This window comes from Phoca vitulina, unplaced genomic scaffold (assembly GCF_004348235.1).
Source record: "Phoca vitulina isolate PV1807 unplaced genomic scaffold, GSC_HSeal_1.0 scaffold33, whole genome shotgun sequence".
Lineage (NCBI taxonomy): Eukaryota > Metazoa > Chordata > Mammalia > Carnivora > Phocidae > Phoca > Phoca vitulina.
Genome location: NW_022589736.1, coordinates 15,269,102 through 15,292,319, shown reverse-complemented (window position 1 = coordinate 15,292,319; position 23,218 = coordinate 15,269,102). Strand labels below are relative to the sequence as shown.

At 45.5% G+C, this 23,218-nt stretch overlaps 1 protein-coding gene across 1 annotated transcript in view; it reads left to right on the top strand.

Moving 5' to 3' along the window:
- Positions 1 to 23,218, top strand: part of FRMD4A (FERM domain containing 4A) — a 319,871-nt gene that overhangs the window by 126,300 nt on the left and 170,353 nt on the right. The window contains exon 2 of the mRNA XM_032425610.1: positions 3,828 to 3,893. Coding sequence (XP_032281501.1) covers positions 3,828 to 3,893 — 66 coding nt within the window. The remainder of the gene's footprint in view (positions 1 to 3,827; positions 3,894 to 23,218) is intronic.

The following is a 23,218-nucleotide window of genomic DNA, read 5'->3' as shown; positions in this document are numbered from 1 at the left end:
GTTTATGAATAGTCTTCCCGATTCAGTGTGTGTCTTAACAGCAAAGTTGGAGCGATGGGGTGGACACCTCACTTCCAAAATAACACTTCGCTGTATATTTCTTGAGAATCACAGCGCCTTCGGCAGGCCTCTGCTTGGTATGGAATTGCATTGTAGCGAGACGATTTATGTCGGAGTGGTCGCCAGCTGACATCTACCAGAAGCCCTGCTCTCCGAGAGGATTTCCTCTGAGGGGGATGCCGACGCTGCAATTGTGCCTCGGCCGCTGAAAATGAAAACAAGCAAAGCCGTATTATTTTACAATTGTTAGCATTCAAAAGAAAATTTCAGTGTGCCTGGAAAGCCAGACAAAGCTACAGATGTCCACTCTTTCCCGGTACACACCCAGGAGGGTAAACCTTTTCTGAACTGATGAGAACAGGACACTCCAGTCTTCCTTCAGTCAGGAAGGACAGGCCATCCCCCCCTTGGAGAAAAAAAACCACAGCAGTGCCATCCAAAGAAAGGCGTACTTTCAAAAACATGATGATTCAAAGTTGAGTTTCTGTTTGGACGCACTTCTCTGGGCTGCTTTTTTTTTCAGGGACATTGTGCCTTCCCAAAGGGAGGCAGCTTAGAAATTCCCTGTTCAAATAGGGAGCATGCTTAGAAATAAATTCCCCGGGACTGAAAATTGAAGGCTTTTTGGAAGAGAAGAATGAACTTGGAAAACTTTGAGTAGATCTTAACATCTTGATGTATAGTTAATTCCTTCAACTGCTGAGCAGATAAGGTGAGATTATTTAATGGAATGAGGATTTTATTTTTCAGATGAAAATGAGAACCTCACAGTAAACTCCTAGGTACAGGCATGAACTCAGTGTCACGTCACGCGTTGTGTGCTCTGAAATATTTTGGGAAAATGATATCTACCTCTTTATTATTGCAGTTAAAACTTCTTTGATACAGTAATATCTTGGTGATACCAATTTCCCTTTATTTTTGTCAAATTTATTGGAATGTGGATAAGGAAGTCAAGAATGTGTTTATATCCTTAGCCTTTTACGATAAAAGGAAGCTCAAAACTTTGTGTTCTAAAGATGCTAAGGAGCAGCAGCATTTTTTTTTTTTTGAATTCTCCTCTGTCCCCACCCTTCAGAGAATTTTCTGAAACCTGTAATAAATGTCTTTAAAGGAATTTCAAAGTAATATGCTGGATGGTTGTAGCACTTTTCTTCCTTGAACTTCCACTATGTTAACCTTGGGTTCTTTCCATTAAGAATTGAGCTGCTGGAAATTTGTACGTTTTGAACTTTGGACCCACTTCACCGATTTCCCTCAACCCCCTGACCCTCCAGCTCTGGCAACTACCAATCTGTGCTCTGTATCCACGAATTTGGTATTTTGTTTATTTGTTTAGATTCCACATATGAGATCATTTGTCTTTCTCTGACTTAATTTCACTTAGCATAATGCCCTCAGGGTCCATCCATGTTGTCACAAATGGCAAGATTTCCTTCTTTCTTATAGCTGAATAATATTCCACTGTATATATACACCACGTATTCTTTATCCATGTATCCACCCATGGACACTTAGGTTTCTTCTGTGTCTTATCTGTTATACAGAATGCTGCCTTGAAAATGGGGGTACATTTATCTTTTTGAATGAGTATTCTCCTCTTCTTTGGATAAATACCCAGAAGTGGAATTACTGGATCATATGGTGGCTTCGTTTTTAATTTTTAAAGGACCCTCCATCTGTGCAAGGCTCCCCTCTTCTCCACATCCACCTCAACACTTGTTATTTCTTGTCGTTTTGATAATAGCCATTCTAACACATATGAGGTTGATAGCTCATTCTAGTTTTGATTTGCATTTCCCTGATGATGAGTGATGTCGAGCATCTTCTCATGTGTCTGTTGGCCATCTGGATGTCTTCTTTGGAGAAATGTCTATTTAGATTCTCTGCCCATTATACTAGGATTGTGTGGGGTTTTGCTATTGAGTCATCTGAGTTCTTTATATATTTTAGGTATTAGCCCTTTATCAGATATATAATTGACAAGTATTTTCTTTAGTAGGTTGCTTTCCACTTTGTTGATGGTTTCCTTTGCTGTGCAGGAGCTTTTTATTATGATGTTGTCCCACTTGGGTATTTTTTGCAGCTGACGGATTTTTTAAATGAAGTCAGTCAGCTAGGATGACTCCTATGTGCACACTTGGTAGATTCTAATAGGATTTGAGCCCTCTCTCCTTTTAAGGCAGTTAACACTGACAGTTAAGAGTCCAAAGAATGAATAAGGACTTGTCATAGACCGGTCTCACATCCATGGCCGCCGGCTTCGGCTTATATGTGCAAAATGGCAGACCTTTGGACTGAAGGCTTCCTTGGGTTTTAACTCTATTTTAACCTCTGTTGGAGTGCCTGTGGGTATGTAAAACTTCTCTTGGTGCTTTTTCTCAGAGCTGGGGACTGCTGAGTCATTCTTCTAACTCAGATTCAAGAGACATTTCTTTTGGCCCCATCCAAGCAGGGTGTGCCGTATGGGTTAAGATCCCATAACTAGGGAAATTTGACTCGATGGTAGTTGGAGGGGTTGGCTTCTTCTGAGGAAGGAATAAGAGGATTTTCCCACCAGAGTCCATGCCAGCTTTGGACATGCTGATGGTTAGAGGATAATCCCTGTTGTACAGGAAGAGAAGATGATCTCTATTGCATTGTTCCTGGAGAAAGCGCTCATGAGAAGGGACTGTGATGGCTGGGCATGCAGATGCGGCCAGGATCTGCCCACCTGCTTCCCTCCCCTTGATCTGCATGAAGTGGCTGCTAGCTGGGCAAAAAGAAGGTGGTTTCAGTGGCGGCTATGGAGTCATAGAAAATACGAGGGCTGGACAGAACCTTCTGGGTCTTCTGGTCCAGACAGTGGTGTTGGAGCCAGCTCTTACCTGTTGTGAGAGCCCATTGGTACGTTTTTGGGAATTCTGTGTGCCAGTGGTAAAAACAGAACCATTATTAAAATTAAATTCTATAAATTTAGAGGTAAGTACCTTACGTTAAAAACAGAGGTAATAAATACTCAAAACCCATCACTCACGGATGGAAAATTTCCTGATTATTTGACTCTACTATCACCTTGCCCCTGGGGCTATTTAAGGTTACCGTATGTGTAGGAGATATGTTGTCAGGACAGTAGCTTGAAATCAGAACCAGGGAAGCTATCTGGAGTGTAGCAAGACAAGTTTCGGTTAGAGTGGTGGCCAGCTGACATTGAAGGGAAGCCTCATTCTTCAAAGGATTTCCTCTGAGAGTGTCACCAGGGCTCCAGCAAATGCTACAAATGAAGGCTTCTTCCTTCCAGAAAGCCAGCGATTAAACATTTCAGCTGCATTTCCCTGGGCTCAGCCCACTCGCTTTTGTGTATGAGACGGGGCTGCAGAGATGAACGCACCCAAGACCCGGTGGGGCCACGACCCAACGATGCCTGTCCGGGCTCTCTCTCTCTCTCTTACGCTGACAGCAGTGTGTGCGTAGCAAAACGTGCAAGGGTGAGGGGTCAGGTTTAGCCGTGAGTGTTTAGCTCCCGGGTTCCTCTGTCACCGGGGAAAGCACTGTCGGGACTAGATAATAAACGATTAGCACAGAAATCCTGTGGAGAAAGAAGCTTCACAGAAATCAGATGCAATTGCCAGAGGGGTGCTCGTCTGCTCCCAGGTGCTCAGTAAGGGGGACACGGTGGCAGAGCCTGGATACTGAAATCTGTCCCTAATGTGTGTGATGAAATTATTGAATGGGAGATGCATCAGGCTGTCAGACTCTCAGTGACCATCATTTGTCTTTCTTCGTAGATGACGGAGGGCCGTCGATGTCAAGTACATCTTCTTGATGACAGGAAGCTGGAACTGCTAGTGCAGGTAACTGACTTTTGGCCAATGTTCTGAGTTTCTTCCAAGGCTTATGTGGTTTGGACTTCGATTCAGCTGATGGGTGGGGGACGATATAAACAATTTTTAATCGGTATCTGGTAGAATCTAGGAGAGAAGGGCGGCACACCATGGTATTTTTGTGTGTGTGAGTGCTATTTTTGTTCATTCTGTTTCTTTGTACACCACGCCTAAGGCATTCAAGGCCAGATGTATATCTAACCTATTGTTGCAAATCTCTAGAAAAGGAAGTTCCGCAACTGCCATTAGCAATTTCTACTTGCCAGAGTTAACTCGAATATAATGTAAATAACTCTTGCTGCAACTAGAACTGATATGGTCATCTTTCCTGCTCAGAGAGGGGTGGAAAACCATTTGCTGTTTCCAAGTGAATCTTCCGTAAGTGTGGGGAAAGAGAGGCAATCTCTTGGCTCTGTCTCCCCTTCAGGGGCCGAGTAACCCCCATCCCACGTGTCCTCGTTGCATCACTCTTGAACATCTATGTGTCCCTGGACACGCAGGAAATCAGTCAGTCCATCTACAAATTTTGCACCCACTCATCAGAGTCAAAGAAGTCAGAGCTGTATTAGAATCATAGATCCTGGCCTCGTTCAGCTTACTCTCGAAAGAAATCATCATTATACCTAGAGCCCTGAAGAATCGCAGAGTTGCCCAACTTGATTTAAAGAACTTAATTCCAAATCTGTTGTTTGACTCCAACTTTCAGAACCGTATTTGCTTGAAATCCTCAAATGTCTATCAAACTCTTAGAGCAGTGCTCCTCATTATCCAGAATATTTTGCCAAAGAATCTGTAGTTCTTTGGTGGTAGGTTGAAATGACACCTGCATGCTCATTCACTGGGGGGGGAGGGGGGACAGACGATACTGTCACAATGGGAAGATATGCGTAGAAATACTCTTATCTCACGTCCCCTTGTATATACTGCTTGGATTTGGAAAATGTTCAAATTGCTAACCTGAAGGAGTTAATACTTGAAATTAGATTTAAATTATAAAGGCAACGTAGGAAACAAAGTAGGAAAAAGCTCATAATCACAGCCCACTCATTTACCTATTAGTCTCATTTCAGCAAATTTCTTTCCAGCATTTTTCAGATTTCTATTTCTTACATGGTTATAATCATAATGCATGTAATTCTATTTTATTTTTCCACCTAACATTGTCTTTCGTTGGCATTTTCCAAGTTACTATAGGTTCATCTTTGTTAATATCAGCATAAAGTCCAAAAACGGATATACCATTATTATCTAATCGTTCACTCATTTGGGCACATTTAAGGCTTTTGTTTGTTTGTTTTACGGTTTTTCCGCTACTATCAGTAAACACTGTCATTAATTTACCCATGGGTACAGAGTTCTTCCATGTTTTGGATTATGTCCTTATTAGGCTAGATTCCAAGACTTACAGTCTTATTAAGAGTCAGACTTGTGGTTTGGATTTGGGGGGTGAGGTGAGGCAGGAGACAGGAACTGTAAAGTGAGCAAGATCTCTTCCGTTAGCAAAATCACTGACAAAGCATTTGGAGCTTTCAGTTGTTAAGAATCAGCATGAAGAGTTTATAGGTGAGTGGTCCAGTGTTTTTAAGATGCTTTTTAAAAAAAATATATATCAACACTTAGAGGCTTAGAAAGTAGCCACTCTCTGAAACAGGAAATGGGACCTCAAGTGGCAGTGAAGTTATAGTCTGTCGGCCAGCCTCCTCCGGGAAGATGTGAACCAGGGCATTGGAAGTGAACCTGAATCACAGAAAAGATATTTAGTTACTGCTGTGCGCAACTTTGGAAGGCTCATCCTCAGCCTTTCACAATCCAGAAGATGTTGAATTAGGCCAAGCAAGAGAAGTCCTACTCTGCCCACACAAGTCACGTGTTACTTCCTCTTTCTAGAACTCTGCTTCTGTTTCTGTTAAGCCTCCAATTCACAGCTTAGAAGACACTGCGCCCCCTCCCCCATGGGTCCCTTTCACTGCGCTGTCACAACTCAGTGTCACAGCTCACTGTCCCTGCCTGTTTATTCTGTTGCCCAGAGCCGCCAACGGTTTGAGGGCAGGGTCTGCGTCGTGATCCCTGTGTATCCCCAGCACCCAGCCCAATGCCTGGCACAAATGTCACTAAACAAATCCTTATGGAATGAAAGAATGGGCTAATCCTAAAATGCCTTGGTACTATTTCCCCAAAGGACTTTTTGTCATAGAACCAATTGCTTGGCGGGGGATTTAGTTTCGCACAAAAAAACTATAGACAAAAAAAAAAAGGAACACTTCTAAACTCCTTTCGGCATGATTACAAAGCGGACTTCAGCAGAACATAGAGGAGCAAGGTTAAAACTATTGGACAAACACCAAGTTAAATATGACTTTTCTTTCTCCTCTACAAAGTTCCCTTGTCCCGGATTATGTTCTCTTGACAAAATCCTTTTCTAAAGGGAATCCCTCTTCTCGAGTTCATTTGGACCCATGCTAGGTTTTTCATAGAACAAAGCATTTGGATCCCATACTTCTCTTTTTGATACCGTGTAAGTCCACAGAGTGACAGCCTTGCAGATTCATTCATACTTTAGTCACCAAAGTATATTAGGTGCGGAAGGTTTTACTGTTGCTGCTCTGAAGAAGAATTTCAGAGTATTTGTAACAAGCCTTGGATGAAGAAACACCCTTCTCAGTCTTGTGATCTGGAGTTGCAGAGATGGGGCGGGGTGGGTATTGACCCGACAAGGTTTGTAAGATGCACAGGCAGGTTTGGAGGAAGTGTTTCTCTCCCACAGAGGGCAAGCGGGTTTACACAAGAGTGGCTGACATTAGAAATAGTGGCAGAGGTGGGAGGTCGAGTTTTTCAGCCAGCATTAGGGTAAGAGATGCATCAAAGGCCACACCTCGCAAAACTCCAACAGCCTGAAAGAAGAGCAAGGTGACTTGGAATCAACACCTACCAAGGATTCCCTCCCCCCAGAAGGATTCTGGTAACCAGACACCCATACAGATCATTTCCGGTGGTGGTGTAGACCTGGTCCCTGTGACTATAGCATTTCCCTTCTTCGGGTTATAGAGCAAAATGGCCATAATCCCAACATTTAATGCTTCTTATAAAGCCCTTTGAGATTACTGAGCAGAATCTATGCTTCCAAATCCCTGACTGCCCTGAGTAAATCCCACATTACCCTTACAGGAAAAGGGAAAAGGTCAAGCGTGCACGTACTGGGATTTGATATTTGAAAGGTTCATCTCAAAATCCACAGCCAGGTCCCTGGTACCCACAGTATTATCACGTGACTCCATAAGTCCTTAAATTCCACTTAAGGACAGTGGGAACGATGATGGGAGCTTTCAGCAACAAAACCAAGCCTCCAACCTCGGTCATCTATGTGCGGCAGGTTCCAGCCACATCACCCTCCCATCCAACGTGAGACAGTGTCATTTGCCCTGTCACCCAAAATTGTTTCAGCCAATCATAAATGTACTCGAAAAAGCCTGCATCAGAATGAGAGAGGCTGCCGCCATGCATGTCTCTCTGTCAGCCTCTTCCTGATGCTTCTGTAGCCAGCTAGGAGGGTGTCTTGAATGTTTTGTAGTAAAGTAAAATTCTCAAGTCTTATCTTCCTATGGCTATTTCTTTAAAATAAGTTTCTCCATTTTTTCCCCTGCATATTTAGGCGAGCATTTTGAAAGCCAGGAAAGGGAAATGTGCGTTAGCCTTAGTGAGAATAATTTAAGTAAGACCAAGAAGAATTTCCTGACAGTGAGGGACAGTAGATGGAATCCTGGAAGCAGTTAATAAGGAAGATCCCGGGCTCTTTCTCTTGAATCTCTTAAAAATAGAATAGATTTTCACTTGATTGGAATGGCTGAGGTGTGGCCCTTCCTTATTAGGTTTCTTGAGGCTTATGACATTACGTGGCACCCTTTCTCACAGGAAGACAAGCTAGCATGTGAAAAACAGACGTGTGCCTTCTCCTCGTTTCAGGGCTTTGCCCCAACCCCATAGATGAGTAGATGTTACGCTCTGTTGGCAGGAATTCTTCCCTCCGATGATAGAGCTTTGCAAATCAGAATCCTCTCCACCCCCCACTGCCTCAACGAACCCCACTTTTTGTTTTGTTTGGGAAGCTGCCCCGTGATGTCACCAGCATCCTCGGCCCGCCAGGTCTGACCCAGTCTCTCAGTGGCCATTGGCAGCCCTTTTATCACCATCCACTGCTGTTAAAATAGAGGAACAGAGTGTTCTGTGATTCTGAGAAGTGGCGCAAACCTCAGCTTTTTTCCAGGAGAATGAGAGGTCATAGCTGGGTTATTGTTGTACATGACACGGTGTCCTTAATTCTGAGAAAGCTGGTGGGACAGAAACATCAGGAAGGATCTGGAGCTGGACTGTGTCATGCAGCAGCAGCGTTCAAAACGTGGGCAGTCCACACTGACCCGAAGTGTAAAATATACACCCAATTCTGAAGGTCGCCTATGAAAAACAAAAAGTAAAACATTTTATTAACGATTTTTATATTGATGATTCCATGTTGAAAATGAAATATTTTGGGGTATAATAATTAGGTTAAAGAAAATACATCCTTGAAATTAATCACACCTTGTGTAATAGGACTACTAACACATTTTTATTTCATACTGGGCTCACATTTGTGGCTGACATTGTATTTCTGTTGGACAGCTATCTCTAAAGGGTGGAGAGAAGATCATTTAAACAAGAGAAAAGATTGTGGATACAGTCAAATTACCCAGCTTTAATGCTGGATGTCCTCCGCAAGAAGGACCACATTTTATAGTTCCTCATAGAGTGTCATTGGGGCGTATCTTATCTAATTTTTATGTCGACTGTGTAAAGCCGGCGCTAATTCAGATGAGGAAACAGAAGTTCAGGAAGGTCAGATAACCCGCTTGAGGTCACATAGTCATAGTAGTAGTATATACGGCTTGAACACAGGGTACACCCTGACCTTTTTGCTCTGCACTGTAATAAGTATGTATAATATAGACCCAGGACGTGGGAGAGTCCGCCTGTAACGTGGCCACTGTGCTGGCCCCCAGCACCAGCATCAGAAGCAACTGGAATTAAAGGCTTCGACCCCCAGCTCAAGTCTAGAACCGAAGATGGGCTTACCCAGGTCATTTCATGTCTCTGAGCTAAGTTCCTCATCTGTCTGGTGAAGATCTGAACATGGGCACACGTGGTGAAGGATTTCCACATCAGGTGTCCGCCTCGGGACATCAGGTGTGGAAGAAACAAGCCACAACAGATGGAACCTTCTGATCATTTTTCTCTGTCTGACGGCCGTGCTGGTGATACTCCCGCTTAGAGGTTCAGTAAGATACTCTGGTCCCTGAGTCAAGCAGCATGGAGGGCAAAGTAAATATTGGGCTTTAAAAAAAAAAAAAAAACAACGATAAAAAATCTGGTACTCTAATAGTGCTACTAGAATAAATGAACAGACTCGGGTTCTCTCTATGTGTGCACGCTCACCCTCACACCATCCTCCGCTGCTTCCGTGGTTAAGGATGTTCTTCTGTTAAAAAAAAAAAAAATACAAGGGACTGTTTTCTACCAAGTAAACCAGGGATTCCCCCAAAGCATGTGTGGCCAAGAAAAAAGAAAAAAGCAGAGCCGATTCCCTATCTGCGCAACTGGGAAGGGTAGCCTGCTCTGCTTGCTGGCCCAGCCGCTGAAGCGTGAGCCGGGTCTACCATCTGCTCCTGTCTGGTCTGACTTCAGCAGGAGGGATGGTGTCAGCCACGAGTGGGGAGCCGTGTGCAGGGGCTGGAAGCAGACTGAGGGCCTCGGTGGGAGGAACCTTCTGCCGGGACCTCCCAGGCCACCCGGCCGCCTCATGGAACGAGAGCCAGAAAGGTGTCGGGCAGCACTGCTTTGGGCTGACCTCAGACTTCACCACGATTGCTATCATCATTTCTTCGGCTCTTTGCAAAGCCGGGTCCTCCCCCAAATGAGCCAGACAGATGTCTTTCGGGCCCCTGCGGGTGGCCAGTCATATTTAACATTTTAAAGGCGCAGGACGAAGCAAATCAATGCTAAGGTATAGATTAGAGGCAGATACCACAAGCCTAACTCTACATGTAATCCAACGTTCATTTAGTGGCCTGGCGGAATGAGAAATAGTCCATGACACACAGCCTTGGGTGACACAAGCAGCTAACGAGTCTCCCTCTTGGCAAGGATGGAGGGACCCGTATGTCTCCCTTCGCGCCAGCGAGGGCTGTGATGGAGAAATTGGTGAGCTGTGCTCTGGATGAGAACAAAAGAGACTCTCAGTCTCCCTGTGGGGCAGTGATGGAGGGAGGAGTGTCAGGGTCTAGCAGATTGATGCAGTCATCCAGGGACCCCCACCCCCAACACACAAGCGCACGCAGCTCCTCGACCAGACAGCTCATCCCGGCACGGGGTAAGGGGAAGAGGCCGTCTGGGGCTATGGTGTGGTGGGGGGGGCGTCCAGGCTCTGGTTGCTGAGCAACAACCCCTTCTCCACTCCCCTCCCCCACCTGACCCTCCCTCCAAACACCCCCCACCCCCATTCTCCCTGGATGCTAATTTTAACCAGTTTGAAAATGTATCAGCTGGAACCATTTGAAATGGCCGATTAGGGCCCAACTTTGTCCTACGGAAGGGACAGTTCCATATGGCTCACACACCACATGGGATGGAGAATGAGGAAAAGGAGAGGGAGACAGTGCAGCTCCTGGCCTTCCAGGGACGACCCTCCAGAAAGCCGATGTTGTGTTTTCACTGAGTTATTTTTTTTCTTTGATCCCTTTACAAAATCGTTTCCACATATTCTCCGTAGCAGCCCCGTAGGAGTGTTGGCAGATAAGGAATCTTGGGAGATGGCTGTAAACCACAGGCTCCTAGTTTTTCGTCTCTCTGCTCAAGGGGGATGAGAAGGGTGGAACAGGGTGGGGTGGGTAGAGGGATTAGAACAGATTTAACACACAGTGCAGTTCAGCAAAATGGGAGTAGCTGTGTTTCTAGGGGAAAGACACACATACGTGCACACACCCCCAAGAAGAGTATGGCTCTGGAGAGAAAAGGGGCCATCTGGGAGGGATGGCATCACAGGAATCTGGGAATTAGCAAATCTGGGTGTTTTTGGTTTTTCATCCATAACTCACAGATTGGTGTTCGGCACACTGCTCAATTCGGATACTTGCTCATTTGGTAAATCTCTTTTGTTTGTCTACCAGTGGGCGCTGCAGACCTGAGAGCCTCCCTTTGGGGCAAGAGGTTCTGTCTAGAGGGGAGAAATTATTCAGGTCGTAAGACTTTTTACACATCCAGGGCTGGGTGGTTCCTCTTCCTGCGATGGGCTACGTGTTCTCTTTACCTCCCCCCTGTGCCTGTGCCCACCGCACCCTGTCCTCCCTTGTAAGGAGGGTAGATCTGTTCATTCCCGCAGCCCCGCGGCTCCTTGTCCCACCCCGCCCGAAGACCGAAGGAGGGCAACGGCTCTCCTGAGAAATAGAGCTGTAGGGCAGCCAGGGGCGGCGGAGCAAGGAATCAAAAAGTTGGGGGCAATCTCAGCTGCTGTATATTTTTCTAGGACCCTTCCGCCCCTGTGGGCCTTCCCCGGAGCCCTTCATGCTCTTTGCTTTCCTGGTCCCTTGCTAAGCCCAGCACAGAACTAACAATTTCGCCGTCCAGGCAACACGGAAGATTTCCAAACCTCGCCCAAGCTGCCGGCTGGGTGTATGTAAGTGGCCAGCTAGGGGGCAGCTCGTGTTCCACACCCCCAGCCCACACCCCCCCCCATCAAGCCCATGTCATGTTCTTCTCGCACCTTCTTTGAACGCGAGCCCACCACTCTCCCAAGGCAACCAAGCTCCTATTTTGACTTATTCCTCACTCCATCCCTATCTTGAAGTGTGGCCAGGTCTCTTTCTTTCTCCAGTTCCCATGACCCTTAGATAGACAGTCACCACCACCCGGCTTTGACATTGTCACCGCTGTTTGCTTGGAGTCCTACAGCAGCCTCCTCACTGACCCCCGTAATGCCACGGTTTGGCCATTCCAGTTGGTCCTACTCGACACAACCAGATTATTCTTGCGAAAGGACTGCTTTGTGACATGTCTCTGCTCAGAAGCTGTCAGTTCATTCTGTTTGAATTCCTCTGTTGGACTCTCACGTCCCTTCATAATCTGACTCGTCCTTCTTATAAGAGCAGTATATTGAAGCCGAGAAGAGTGTTGTGTTGTCCCTCACTGTCCCCTCTCTGGGTGTGCCCTAGGGGGTCGTAGTCACCAGCCTCAGCCCAGCAGAGCTGATGTCCTGCATTTTACAACTGTGGGGACTTATATCCATGGTCTCATACAGAAGCAACCACGTGACCCCACAGTAGTCCTTGAAACCAGTGGTTCTCCAACTTCTCTTACGTGTAGAATCCTCTATCCAGTACACGTAAGTGGAGGAGGTCTGAATCCCACCTGCTGTCCACTGCCTCTTACAGCGATTCCCCTGAGGGGTCTCCGTAGACCCCTCAGGGCTTGGAACTCATTATTCTAAAGAGAAAGCAGATGACAAAATATAAGTATTCCTTGCTCTATGCAAATGCATGCATTCTGGAACAGTTAAGTGTAAATCAAATTTTAATTACATAAGCCATCTTTTAAATGCTATGAGAAACTATATAGCTTAGTGATTAATCATCGCATTAGCTAACTGAGCACTTCTTTCTGTCCCAAACTCTGTTCTAAGTGCTTCCTAGATGCTAAATCATCAGCTGATAATCAATCACCTCCACAACTCTAGAAGCTGGGTAACTGTCACTGTTCCCATTTTGCAGATGAAGAAATTTAGGCACAGAGAAGTTAAGTAACTTATTCAGAGTGGCCCAGCTAGTTAAGAGTAGAGACCTGATTCAAAGTCAGGCCATGTGACTCCAGAGTAAAGCGACTTCAGCGTGCTGAGAACACAGGCTTTGGAGCCAGATGGGCTGGCTTCGAAACCGGACCAAAAGTCAAAATCAGCCAAAGCCATGGGGTTCCTAACTCCAAATCTCAGTAGCTCCGTCACCTTGGCCAATTATGCAACCTCTTTGACCTTTGGTTTCTTTATCTGTAACCTGGGAAGGATAACGGCCTCCAGTCTTCCTGCTATAATTTTATCTGTAAATGAACACTACTGGCATCCTCGTGTTCTGATTAGGATTCATAGATTAGAACATGGAAAGTGCTCAGCAGACTTCCTGGCACCTCATAGGCACTGTCTTAACCAGGCGTCGGGTGCCCAGGCTAGACTACTTAGTAGCTATGGTAATCTGGACAAGCCAGGTGCTTTTGCCACCTCATCTGTAGAATGGGAACATAAACTACCTCTGCCTTTTGGGGGACATGCTGCATAATTTCCTGTGCTATCACTCCTAATAATTTGGTCTTCACTATGACTCTGTGCAAGGCTTTATGGTGTATTTGTGGATTTCATGTAAGTTCACATGACTGTGATGGGTTGACTCTCAAATGTCTTCACTGCTTCACTGTCCGGGCTTTCCTACACGTCATCCCCTGATGTTTTCATAAACACTGGTTAGCAATGCTAATCCTCCCAATGTCATCCATAACTCATGACAAGGTCACATGAGGACAGGCAGGATGTATATGGACGTGCATTCATGCAGAGTACCGATAACCACCTACATCAGTGAATTTGGTTTTGACCTCCAAGTATGTCAAAGCATGTTAATCACTTACCATTCTTGGAGATAAAAATAGAAAAAAAAATGTTTTTGATGGTTGCGGCCCAGTATCTAATGAGTGACCCTATCCTTACTGCTTTACCTGAAAGTGACGCTGGTGCATAATTATATACAGATGGATCATATTGGCTGTGATATGTGGGAAGGTAGGACCGAAGGCACATTCTTCCCCTTGTACACAAGTTAGTGATTGGTTTCCCAGCCCATTACTCACGAACTCAACTGCTCTCAAGTTCACGTATGAACTCTTGCTTCCCATTAGGGGTTGTATCCTTTGCAGAGGTTGCGGCCTGCTAGCCAGATTTTGTAGTGCACAGCAGGTGGACAGTTTGGGGCATTTAGATGTGTTCAGTGCAACTTTGCGAGGCTCAGAAGAACACGTGCCTCCCCAAGCCTGCTGGATCCTAGCAGCCTTTGATGAAACCCGGGAGAACCTCATGGCTCCCGAAAGGCCTGACTGCCAGTTCAAAACCGGTCAAAATTTTATTCTTTAAGGGAAGAAGATTATAACATCCCATGCAGAGCCCTTTGAGGGTGGCATAGAGCCAGACAATGATTCTTACATTTTAAATTGTGGACAGAGCCTAGGACATATTACAACATCAAAGTGGGCCATATGTCGGCCTTATAAAAATCCTGTGTCAGCCTTCCTTTACGTTAGCCTTCCTTCCTTACTTCTAATAGGGTTCGTGATTTATAAAATAACAGAAGGTATCATTGCATTCCTACAAAGGTCTGTATGAACCGCACTAATCCTGCAGCTGACCTCAGTTCTCTGCATCATTTTACCATAGATCCATAAGAACCAGAGAGGTGTGGGGAAGCCACCACCTTCTCACCCGCCTTCTGGGGACTAATAAAATGATATCTATACTAGTGAATACTGTGATATCAGAATGCCTTCAGCAGTCAGTTGGCTCTGTTAAACACGTGCATACATACACCCACACAACACGTAAATCTCGGGGAGGGGCTCTGCCGTGGACAGCTCTACGTTCCACAGCAGTGTCCTCACCAGATTGTACTCAGAAGCATGAAGAGAAATACTAATTTTTCCATTCAGCTTCACTTTGTTTGAGCACAGTGAAATCAAATGCTCTCAATTCTAAGGAAAATCTGTGGGCTCCTTGACTTGTGTCCTTCCCAGCCATAGTTAGACTGGTCATGGCCTGGCTGCCGCCACATCTTCACACAGCAATGTTGGAAAGCAGGAAGGGGAGTTGCTCCTCTCATTAACTCTTTTTCTCATGGGGGATAAAGCCTTCCCAGATGGCCTTCCCTGTCCCTCATGTGCCTGCTCCACCCCAGACCACAGTTGGTTCATATTGCCCTGTCTGGACCAGTCGCTGACAAGGGAGGTAGGATTCATGGGATTGGCTTGAGTAACTCAGTGATCTCGCAGTGTGGTCCTGGATGGGCAGCATCAGCATCGGTCAAGAACATGCTATTAATGCAACTTTTCAGACTCCACCCCGAACAGAGCCAGAACGTGATCGAATAGAGGCAGCCTTTGGAGCTTGTGTGTTTTCCCAGCACCCTGGATATTCAGGCAGTAGTATTGAGGCTCACCTTTCTGGAGCTTTCCTCTGTGGCCCACAGCTAGGGCCACTGTGATGCAGTGGCTCCCAGACTTTGGCATTTAAGCAACCAGAAAATTTAAAGATAAAGGGAAAGTAGGACTGGAAGGTTTGTTTTGTGCCGAGTAAGGGTATGAAAAAATATTGCAGACTGCTTTTATCTTCATTTGCATAATAAAAAGAGAAACATACCAAAAGAATAGGAAAACAATAAAAAACTGTCTTTAAATAGGATACATTAAATGTATAAAAAACTTACATATATTAATCTTATTTTTCTTGTCATACCACTGACCTGTGGACAGATGTAGTGGGGCTTAGGAGCCACTGATGTGATAAAGCTCACGCCTAGGCTAAAATCAGATCCAGGTTTGAATCCTGGCTCTCTTTTCCCATGCAGACGGTATGTGGCCTTGGGAAATATTTACCTTTATGAACCTCAGCTTTCTCGTTGCTAAAATGGGAATTATAGTATCTACCTTGCAGGACTGTGATGAGAAGTACAGATAACAGAGCCAAGTACCCTAGCCATGGGTGTCCAGTAAATGGTAACTGCTGTCACCAAAAAGTGGACCAATGTTGAACAGATGAACAAATGTATGAATAGACATCAAATGAAAACTTCTCCTTTCTTCAGTTTGTGGCCTCTGTCCTCATTTATTTGGACAGAAGGAGCAACCAAACTATTTTTCAGTGAATCCAAATGTATGAACTGGGGGATATTCAAAAAAAGAGAAAGAGGAACGTAAGAATGGGGCACAGACTCACCAGTGATTATTCTTGGGATAATCATTTAATTTCCTAAAGCTCAGCCAGCCTTGGGGCTGGTTGTTCCTTGGCCTCCCAACACCTCTGTCTTCACATGCTCAGCTGCATAATAATAGCCAGTCTGTAACTGACAAATCACAAGGTGATACAGCGCCCCGTGCCAAGCGAGCGGGTGAGAGTGGATGGGTGCTACACGCTGGATTGTGATTCTGGCGCTAAGCACAGGGGCTCAGTGCAGACTGCACTCATTCCCAATCAGATGACCCTCCCTCCAGAGGCCAGCTGCAAGTTCAAGGACCCCCACATCCCCTGCACTTCTGACCAACTGGCTGTAACTTTGGGAGTTCTTGTGACCCCCAGTTTGATAATTCACTAGAATGACTCACAAAACTCAGGAAAGCCTGATTATTTATGGTTATACAGTTTTATCATAAAGAATATAAACCCAGACCCACCAATGAAGAGACACAAAGGGTGAGGTCTGGAAGGGTCCCGAATGCAGAGCTTCCGTGCCCTCTCCCCAGAGATGCATCACCCTCTTGGTGCATCAATGTGTTCACCAACCAGGAAGCTCCAATAAGCCTCAGTGTGTTCACCAACCAGGAAGCTCCAATAAGCCTCAGAGATTTTTATTAGGGTTTCATTATATAGCCTTTTTTTTTCTTTTACTGAAATATAATTGACATATAACATTGTGTAAGTCTAAAGTATACAAGATGTTGATTTGGTACATTTATATATTGCAATATGGTTACCGCTGTAGTGTTTCCTAACACTTCTGTCATATGACATAATTACCATGTCTTTATTTACTATAGTCACCCTGCTGTACATTAGATCCCCAGAACTTACTCATCTTTTAGTTGCAAGTTAGTATCCCTTAACAACATCTCTCCAGTTCCCTGACCCTCCAGCTTCTATTAACCGCTATTCTACTTCCTGTTTCTATGAATTTGGCTTTTTTAGACTCTCCATGAAAGTGAGAACATACAAATTTGTCTCTCTCTGTCTGGCTTATCTCACTTAGCATAATGCCCTCAAGATCCACCCACATTGTTGCAAAATGGCAGGATTTCCTTCATCTTCACAACTGAATAGTATTCCATTATGTGTGTGTGTGTACATACACCACATCTTCTTTATCCATTTTTCCATCGACCAACACTTAGGCTGTTTCCATGTCTTAGCTGTGGAGAATACTGCTGCCATAAACATGGGAGTGCAGATATCTCTTTAATACCCTGTTTTCATTTCCTTTGGGTATGTACTCAGGAATGGGATTGCTGGATCAGATGGGAAATTCAGTTTTTAGTTTTTTGAGGCACCTGGGTGCTGTTTTCCATAGTGGCTTTACATTCCCACCAACAGTTACATAAACATAGTTGACTGAATCGTTGGCCGTGTGATTGGACCCAGTCTCCAGAGGTTGTAGGTTGGGCTGATAGGACGCAGCTCAGAGCCCCAGCCCTCTAATCACGTGATTGGGGGTGACCCACCCCAATCTGAGTCATCCCATTAGCATGAAGTCAGGTGTGATCCAGGGGCTTGTGAATATCCAAGACACTCCCTTACTGGGGACATTCTGAGGAATCGGGGATAAAAACGAAATCAAATTCTTTGTTATACAATAATAGTTGATGAGGCAGCCATCCAGAATCTGAAGGCTTGTTCTCAGATTGTTGAAACAAGACCAGAGTTAACGTGTGAGGTCTCTACTGCCCCCATGCATGAACTTAGACATCAGACCACTCTTTAACTGTGTGACTCCGTTGGTTGCTGAGGCTGCCATAATGAAATACCCACAGACTGGGTGGTTTAAATAACAGGAATTTATTTCTTCACAGCTCTGGAGGCAGGGTTGGTTTCCCCTGAGGTCTCTCTCCTTGGCTTGCAGATGGCCGTCTTTGTGTTTCCTCCCATGGCCTTTTCTGTGTGAGAGCATCCTTGGTGTCCCTTCCTCTTATAAGGACCCAGATCCTACTGCATTAAGGCCCCACCCTTAGGATCACATTTAACCTTAACTATCTTTTTATTTTTATTTTTATTTTTTTTAAAGATTTTATTTATTTATTTGAGAGAGAGAAAGCATGAGAGGGGGGAGGGTCAGAGGGAGAAGCAGACTCCCTGCCGAGCAGGGAGCCTGATGCGGGACTCGATCCTGGGACTCCAGGATCATGACCTGAGCCGAAGGCAGTCGCTTAACCAACTGAGCCACCCAGGCGCCCCCCTTAACTATCTTTTTAAAGACAGTCACATTGAGTGTGAGGGTTTGAACAGAGGAATTTGGGAGACACAATTCAGTTCATAACAGTGATTTTGACCTCTTTAAGCCTGGGATTCGAAATCTTTTTTTTTTTTTTTAGGAAAGTAAGTAAAAGAAAATGAAAGTAGATAATGATTCTTTCTTTCTTCAAAGGGCAGTTGTGAGGCATAAAGCAATAGAGTGTGTAGAGCTGCCCACCACAGGCGTCCTGAGGGGATGCAGCAGGCCTCCTGCCGTTGTCTGTATAGGGACACCCTGGGGTGCTGCCTGGGATGAGACCCTGGCTTCTCACCTGGGAAGTGAATGTTTCACGAGACCACTTCTCTGTTGCTAGCTCTGAAGGCCGCGGTCGCTCTCCGACAGGGTGTTTCCCAGAGGGAGTCAGATGCTGGCTGACTCAACACATGCCCAGCTGGGACCCGAGCCGTTGCTCTGGTGGTGGTGTCTGCTACTGCCTGATCTCAGTCACCATAAAGCATGGGTGACCGCTCCTCAGGCTCCCCGCCCCTCCTTCCCCCGGTGAGCCAGGAAACTGTATGCCATGAGCTGTGATGGCCTGGGTTTGATGCGCATTGAGCCAGCTGTCTTTGACATAGCCATCTGGAAAAGCACACCATCTTAATCTTGAACCCTCGTGTTCTATAAACTTAAAAGGGGAAAGAAAAGAGGAGAATGTTAATTGTGCCCAAAGCCAAATTATCTGGGACCTCACTGAAAACCTTAGAACTTTACAACTATTTCTACAGACTCAGGTTTATCTCAGTCGGCATTTTAGGGCAGGAAGCCTGTTGGCTGAGATGACCACCGAGGAGGGTGATTTAGAAAGTATTTCCTCAGAAATAAAATTCCCTTAGTCTTCTGTCCAGATGGATAACTAAATACACGGTGACCTCCTCAAAATGTCTTGAGAAATGGTTCTTCCAGCTGGCCCTGAAGTTATGTTAATCATTGTGTTTATCTGTTTCATCAGTGGATGGCTTTATTCAATGTCATGGTCATGGTCCGTATTTTGGATGGTATCCTAAGGAAAATCGGCACTGTCTCCATCCCCTGGGAGCTTACAGTGTAAAGAACAGTCAGATATGTAGAAAACAATTCAGAGAAGAAGCAACAGGACTAACCAAGAAGCACAGCACAAAGAGATGAGCTTACGGAAGCAGACCACGATGGTACCTGGGAAGTCAGAGATGTTTCCCATGATGTTTTGATGAGCAGGATGAGCAGAGAACAGGTTACTCTCTGTCTTTCCCGGAAAGGATGATTTCCGGTGGCATTAAGCGTGCTTTCCTCTTCCATCCTCTTTAAAGGTGCTCCCTGGGTGGGTTACCATAGAGGCCAGAGACAAATTCCTGACTGCTCTGCTGTGGTCCGAACATGAAGCAGATCGGAGAGTGAGGAAGTGGACAGGAGGTCCCCGGCGGTTCTGTGTGACCAGAGTCACGTCGGTTGTCGGAACACCTAGCAGAGAGTGGGATGGGGATTTGAAGGGAAGAAAGCAGGAAGTCAAGATCGCACCACACTCACACATTTCTTACCAGTGAATGCAGGGTTACACGGTCAGAGTGGGAGCACCAGCTGAACATGTGTGTTAGGCCAACATAGGGGTGAAATTAAAGAATAATATTACCCAAGGATATAAAAAAAGCAGAAGCTGCCCATTTTGACCAACTGTTGGAAAAAGCACGGTGGCTGCAAACGTGACCCTCTGATCCTTTGCAATTATCCGCGTTCCCCACTGCTGGCATTGTGATTTATGGAAATCTCTGAACAGTTCTGTTAAACAGGGTCAAGAATCTTGGCTGGAATTCTTGGATTCTTGGTGTGTGATACGGGGAAGTGGTGATTCAGAGCCCAGTTGGGACTCCAGAATCCCAATGTCAGGGCCCTTGATCCTTGCTGGGCTCAGCCCACTGTGCTTCAGGAGAAGTTTCTTTCCAGTTCAGTGACCATATTAAGGGAAAGAGAAAGGAGGCAGTTTGGTTGGTTTAAACTTGTATTTCTAATTTTGGATGGTCCCTTCAAAAGCCCACCCCCCTTGAGGAAACCATTCCCTGAACTAGCATTCCCTGAGATGTGCTCCATGGAACGTGAGGCCCAGAAGGTTCTCCCAAGAGGAGAGGGTTCTATGTCAAGTAAGTTTGAGAACTGCCTTACAGTGCGTTCCCATCTGAGATATGGGCACGTTTGCTCTGAAAGTCATTGAGGAGGCTTGCTGTGGAGGTACTTGGTTAGTCAGTCTTCCCAGGACTCTGTCTAACACTCTGAGAAATGCTCCATCTGACTCCACTCCAAGACACCTGTCCTCTCTGAGCACTTCCAGTCCCAAATGTGATGCTCTGGACAAGCCACTTGGCCTTCCTGTGCCTCACTTTCCCCCACAAAAAATGTTGATTTCTATACTACCTCTTTTTCCTTCCCCAGAAACTATCGAGATCAAGGAAATGACAAAAAACAAAAAAATGTTCTGAAACTTTTAGGAAGATGGTGCCACCAAAATGTCCAATAAACGTCATAAGAGTTCCCTCCAAGAAAAACTGACATCCATTCCTTAAAGAAAAATTCTGTACTGAATTCTCTACTGAGCCCCGTAGTGCCAGCCCATCATAGGTACTCTCTAGATGTTCACTGAATTGTTGAATAAAAATAATGATATGTAAAGAGTATGTAGCTGTATATAAAAGTATGTAACAACATATTAAAATTGAGAATATTTACATGCCAGGCACACTACTAAATACAGTTGTATGTTTTTACTGATCATGACAACTCTGGGAACAGCTGTTCCAATGTCCATTCTGGTGTTGAGGAAACTGAGTCACAAAGAGTTAAGTCAATTGCTAAAGGTCACACAGCTCCAGGAGTGAAGGAACAGGGCTCAAACCCAAGTTTGTCTGGTCCCAGAGCCCTGCTCTCAGCCATTATATTTGCTGCCATGCCAAATGAGTGCATTTTGAAAAGAAAGAGACCGTATGTTTCTTTCGAATTGGTTCTGGTGACCTCCATCTCAGGCCCCCTCAGCAGCCCAGCTCCTTGATCTGAGATGATGTTCTGTGCACACAGCCGTCACGGGGATGATCTGATTGTCTGCGAGTCCCTTTGCCAAAGTGGAACTAAGGAAAAAAGCTGAGCAGAGAAGAATTTGAGAGGTGAGAGTGAGGTCTATGTAGTCAAGAAGAGAAATGTTAACCCTGTCTGCTTAAAAAGCCATTTGGTGCTCCCTCGAGCTCATGTAAATCACCCTGTCTTAATGGCCTTCCTGGAAGTATGTCATACGTTAGCTTGGGCCTGTCTCTATTCCCTGTTCCCCTCCCGTGGCCCCCCATTCCTTTCTCTATTGATGTTCTTTGTAATCCTGAAGACTGTTCTCCGGACCAGAAATTTCAGGCACATCAATGCAGTCTTCTTTATGCCCTGGGGGATGAAGTCAGGCTTTTCAAAAGTTTTCTTTTTAACGTCAGGCTTTCAAATTCTGGTACCCTTTGACTATTCAAAAATTAATACTTGGAGGAGCTGAAAGGAGCCTCAGGGGTAAGAGGTTCGATAACTCCCCATTTTTCTTCCTGAAGAAGAGCACAGAGGGTTGAGCTCATGTCTGCAGGCAGAGTTATATTTTAAGGAAGACTAAACGAATTTGTGTCCAGACACTGGTTTCTTAAGAAAACCCGCTCTGCTGCCTCAACACTTGGTATTTTTCGAAGCAGCTTCCACATCCTCAGGGAGAACTTCCCACTTTGGGTTTGACGTGTAAGCACCCAGCGCCCGCTTTTGTGTCTGAGCATCTGTCTGAAAAATCCCTAGAACCGGGGGCTTGGAGGTCGGGGTAGTGGGGAGGGACTGACTCTTCACTGTGCATACCTTTTACTGTGAATCATGTCCATCTTTCTGTTGAAAAAGCAAAGTCTGTAAGTAATCTTTAACAGCTTTATTGAGGCATAATTGACATATATCAGAATGTACATATTTAAAGCGTGTAATCTGATTGTTTTGACGTGTGTGTACACCCTGGGAGCCATCAAAAACCCCTCATTCTGCAGCCACAACCAACAAGCACGTCTCCCCCGGGCCCACCCAGCACCCCGACCTCCCCCCTGCCCTGGCACTCAGTAGCCCTGCTTGATGAAGCTGATGGACGCCACACCCCACCTTGCAGTCCATGGATGGCTGGGCCAGCAGATTATCACAGCATGCTCAGGGCTCTCTGGAAACCACAGTACAAATTTTTAGGGGCTCCGTGAAGGAAAGGCAAGCATTTTTTACTTTTCTATGCCTCTACCCCCAGACTTGAAGCCCGGGTGTCCTGGCCTTGAAAAGCTTATGGGGACTGTGAGGGTGAGGAGTGAACCGTTGGCCACTTGTAATCTGGGTTCTAGAGCACACTCAGCATGGGGGAGCGTTTCACTTCCTCATCGGCACCAAGTCAGGAAGACAGGCAGGAAGAGTCCTAGGATTGAGGCATTTCAGCAGGAACCAAACCCAAAATAAATGCTGAAGGGAGGGCACAGACAGTGAGGGCGGGGGTGGGCATTGGGGGGTGGACACCAGAGCACATGTCAGTGCGAGAATTAGACCTGCTATGTTTCCCAGACTGTCCCATGGAGCCGTCCACCTTTCCACCCTCGTATCATCCAGGTGTATAGACAAGAAAAAAAAAAAGTAAAAATTACCAAGGTTCTGTTACTTTTAAAATGTTGAGTTATGAAACTTTTATTTCAAACATAACCCACTTTATTCGTGCCTCTGACATACAAAGGCAGTTATTTGAAATCCAAGCATAGGGACACCTGGGTGGCTCAATCGGTTAAGCGTCCACTTTCGGCTCAGGTCATGGTCCTAGGGTCCTGGGATAGAGCCCCACATTGGGCTCCCTGCTCAGTGGGGAGTCTGCTTAAGAGTCTCTCTCTCCCTCTCCTTCTGCCCCCCCCCCCACTCGTGCTCTCTCCCTCTCTCAAATAAATAAAATATTTTTTTAAAAAAGAAAAGAAATCC